Source organism: Cryptomeria japonica, chromosome 8 (assembly GCF_030272615.1).
Source record: "Cryptomeria japonica chromosome 8, Sugi_1.0, whole genome shotgun sequence".
Taxonomy (NCBI): domain Eukaryota; kingdom Viridiplantae; phylum Streptophyta; class Pinopsida; order Cupressales; family Cupressaceae; genus Cryptomeria; species Cryptomeria japonica.
Window position 1 is genome coordinate 562,955,151 of NC_081412.1, and position 4,107 is coordinate 562,959,257.

The following is a 4,107-nucleotide window of genomic DNA, read 5'->3' on the forward strand; positions in this document are numbered from 1 at the left end:
GAAGAGAAAAAACCTGGAGAAGTGTTTTCATTTGATAATGTTGTCAGTCGTTCTTCTTCTTGTTTTCGCTGAGCAGCATATGGGCTTTTTTGTATACGTGAATATCTTTGGAATGTGAATGGAGGGTGTATGTGAAGACTTGCAAGGTCATGGACCCTTGAAATTGTTGTGAATGTCAACCCTTGACGATCTGTATTGCTGATGTTGATTGTCGCTCTTTGAAGTGTCAGCCCTTGTGATTTGTGAATTGTTAAGGCCCATGCCATTTTTAGTGGTATTTGACGTCGAAGACCATGACTTATTGGAATAAGAGGGATATTTTTTGGGTTGTCTTGGTCCCAAACTGGGCCTATGTATTTTTTGAATTGAACAACAACAAATAAGGGGAGTTCAGGTGGTCTTTCACCACCATTATATACAATTTCTTTAACTTGTCCACGTGCACCATCGACAAGTCCTATTTCCACCCACAAGTTGGCAGATAACATAACTTCCTAGCCAATACATAAGAGGATCTTAGATTCAAGTTGTTCCTCATCAGAATTTGAGCATGTGATTCCCTTGAGTTGTTCTACAATAGACAGGGCAATAGGCTTTGCCAAAGACAACAACATGCGTTTGTTATGTAATGACACCATTTCATTTGTTGCAAATAAGTGTGTGGATGATAAGAATAAGGATTGCTCTCTATTTAGGGAGTGTTTGGAGAGACTAATAGAGGTTGTGGAATCTGTGGGCCTCTTTTGCATTTTGCAGATAGCCAATTCGTCCCTGGGACAGAGAGAGGCATTAAACTTTGAGGATCTGGAATCTTAGCCTTAATTTTGTTTTCCTAGCTTTGCCTGTACGTTGATCAACTTTTGGATTTTTCTTCGCCTTGTGCATCATCAGAATCTACCAAGCTTTGTCTTTGTTTTGTTTTGCCCCTTCGCTCTTTCTTATTTGCCTGGCTTGCTAGCAATAGTTGGTATACATGTTCTCTGCTTTTCCCCTTTCCTTCGACTCCATCGACCTACCCGTGCTTTGCTTTAGCCATTTAATTTTGGTTTTCTTGTCAGAGCTTTATTTCTGGCAAGCTCTTGGATCATATCTCTCTGGATACGATGCATTAATTGGCGACTGATGATCTGTTGAACAGGTGAAGGAAGGACTCACAGATATTGGTTCTCTTGTGCGATTTCTTCAGGACCATATTAGACATTACCGCCGGGGTGCTTTGTAATGAGGGGTGGAAGAAGGTGGTCTTTCTGCATGAGCGATCTGTGTAAAACAATGGGATCACCGGCAGAGCTGACCCTGGACTGCAAGCCTTTTCCTGCTAAATACTCCAGCGCGTTGAAGGCAATTTCCCTTGTAAGCGATCAGTTTGAAAGAGTAAGACAGCTCGATGATTATCTCAAGGGACTAAAGGAGGAAAGAAAGAAAATTGAGGCTTTCAAAAGAGAACTTCCTGTCTGTATGCATCTTCTTAATGATGCAATTGCTGCTTCCAAGGAACAGTTAGCAAATTGTCAAGTACATGTACAGGCATCGACACCGACAAATCAAATGGTTTTCTCCTATGAGGAGCACCAGTACATGCCTGCTTCTAGTAACAGCAGGCCAGTGCTAGAGGAATTCATACCTCTCAAGAAACCGTGCGATAAGTCTGGAGAGTAATCCGAGGTGAATCACAACCATCATGATTCAAAGGGAACAAAATTTGACAATGGTGAAAAGCCCAACTGGATGAGTTCTGCTCAGCTGTGGAGTCAGAATTCTGAATCTGAAGAGTGCAAGAAAGAGCAAAGGGTTTCCCCACAGGAAAAACTATTGAAGCCACACGATTCCCATTCTGGCCGATCTGGTCAAGAGCAAAATTTCGCATCAAACTCTAAGCTGTTTCCTGATTCTAAGCAAAGAACTGGAGGTGGATTCCTCCCATTTTCAAGAGAGAGACAAAGCAATCCAGCTATCTCTGTAAGATCGGATGCAGGCAAGACCTTACCAGACCTTGCCTTGTCATCGGGAGAGCAGGAGGTAGGTTCCTCCCATAGATGCAATGAAATGGCCAAGTTGAACAATGCCACCACCACCACATTCAGGAGTAGTAAATCCAAGGAACCAATAGAGACCGCTACGCCTGTGTTCTCCAAGAAAGGGTCAGCAAAACCTAATGTGGGTGGTTGCTCTCCTGCTCCAACTACATCCAATGGGGCTCAATCTCAGAGAAAAGCTAGAATGTGCTGGTCACCAGAGCTGCATAAACGCTTTGTCAGTGCTTTTCAACAGCTAGGTGGCTCACAAGTAGCAAGGCCAAAGCAAATCAGAGAGCTGATGAAGGTGGATGGGCTTACCAATGACGAAGTCAAAAGTCATTTACAGAAATACCGTTTGTACACCTGAAGGCCAAGTCCTTCTCCTCAGACGTCTGCTTCTCAAGCCCCACAGTTGGTGGTTCTTGGAGGAATCTGGGTGCCTCATGATTATGCAGCAGCCCATCAAGCTCCAGGATTTTACAGTCCCCTTTCAAATACTACAACTTCTTATTTCCAATCACACTAATGCCAATCACCAATTCCCCAAGAATATTATTCCCAAGGAAACCAATCTTCTCAACTACAGCTCTCACAACTTACCTATTGTGAACAGCATCACACTCCTTCACAGTCTTTAAGCTCACCTCAAGGACCTTTACAGTTGACAGGACAGTCTTCTGGTGCCAGGAGGACCTCTGCAGATGGTGGCTGAGAGAAAAGTGTAAGAGTTGGAAAATCAGAGATTTCCAGTTGGAAAGGTGAAGAAAATGGCCAGAATGGAGAGGCTACTAATATGGGCAGCTCTCTGTCACTGAGAAAACCTCTACAGTCTGTAGATGGAGATGAAGAAGATAGCAGAGGCAGTGAAACTGCTCTGAAATTTTAGTTGATTGTGCAGGATTTTTGGCTTGATGAGTGATACGGGAGGTGACTTGTATGCTCTAATTAGTTTGTGTTTAAAGTGAAAAACGAGCCTATACTAACTACCATTTTGACCATTCAATGCAAATTAAACTTCTGAAATACATTAATATAACTAGGCCACAGTTTTGAGAAGTGGTTTCACTTTCCACTTTTGTTACCCTTATCAATGACAGTCTCAACGGAGTGATATCTTTGTATAAAGTTGCGGACAGCATCATCAACTTACTGGTGATATGGCCAACAGAACCTGGCAGTGTCTGAAAAGTCTAGCAGCACAAAAAATGAAATGGCAGGATTTGTTGCGGCGAAGAGTCTAATCCAAAAACTTCAGAGATGCAGTAGACAAGAATAGTTTAATACACTAATGAACTAGTTTAGACCAACAACGCATGTTGAGACTCTGACTGTGTGTGCAGGATTACTGACAAATATGATATTCATTTTCATATTTTTCAATCGGTAGATGTATCTTTTATACAGTTTTCTTGAGTGAGTTGATGTTTTTGGTTGGAGGTAGTAATTCAATGTTTATAAATAAAAGGGCATTATAAAATAATTGCAAATAAATTATGATGTGATATTTTAACATCTCTTAAACATCACATTTTTTATGGAAATAGGGATAAAAAAAATAGAGTGAAACAAATATTACAATTCAAACAAAAACTTATTGAAGTGTGACATTCGTAATAGTTTATTCCAATTAATTAATCAAAATTTTATGTATAATTATATTTTTTATTACATAATGTTCGTAAAGGGAGGTAAAGGGGGTTCCTGCATTCAAAATTATAACATCAAAATAGAAATTTCAAGTAATTATACCAATTCATGGCAAAGTATAACAAAATAGGACCCAAATAACAAAAGAGCTTAAAGAAGTAGAAAACTAGTTAGATTTCGAATTATGGAGGCTTTTTAGAGAATTCCACTCATTTGCCATTAAATTTAATATTTCATTCCAGATTTTTAAGTTACTTCCCTCATTTATTTACTTTTCTTAAATTTTCTTTAATTCCTTCTTAGCTTTGTCTCTTCTTGTCTAGCTGAACCTTTTTCCTATTGATATCCTCCTAAAAATAAGCCTAGAAAGTTTCTTACTTGGAGAATCCTTATATTGAGAAATTCTACGAAACAAGAAAATAATTTTGACCAACTCATTTCC

General features: G+C 39.7%; 2 protein-coding genes across 2 annotated transcripts; both read left to right on the forward strand.

The window, feature by feature from the left end:
* The first annotated feature begins 1,248 nt into the window (after window positions 1-1,248).
* LOC131045874 (myb family transcription factor EFM-like) lies at window positions 1,249-1,759 on the forward strand. The gene has a single exon (XM_057979539.2). It carries the CDS (start codon window positions 1,252-1,254, stop codon window positions 1,657-1,659), a length of 408 nt encoding a protein of 135 aa, XP_057835522.2. The 5' UTR covers window positions 1,249-1,251; the 3' UTR covers window positions 1,660-1,759.
* On the forward strand, window positions 1,729-2,385 carry LOC131045861 (myb family transcription factor EFM-like). The gene has a single exon (XM_057979531.1). The coding sequence runs from the start codon at window positions 1,729-1,731 to the stop codon at window positions 2,383-2,385; it is 657 nt and encodes a 218-aa protein (XP_057835514.1).
* Window positions 2,386-4,107: the final 1,722 nt, after the last annotated feature.

Excerpts from the sequence above, each read along its gene's own strand:
- LOC131045874 (XM_057979539.2), top strand. The coding sequence starts at position 1,252 with ATGAGCGATCTGTGTAAAACAATGGGATCACCGGCAGAGCTGACCCTG.
- LOC131045861 (XM_057979531.1), top strand. The coding sequence starts at position 1,729 with ATGAGTTCTGCTCAGCTGTGGAGTCAGAATTCTGAATCTGAAGAGTGC.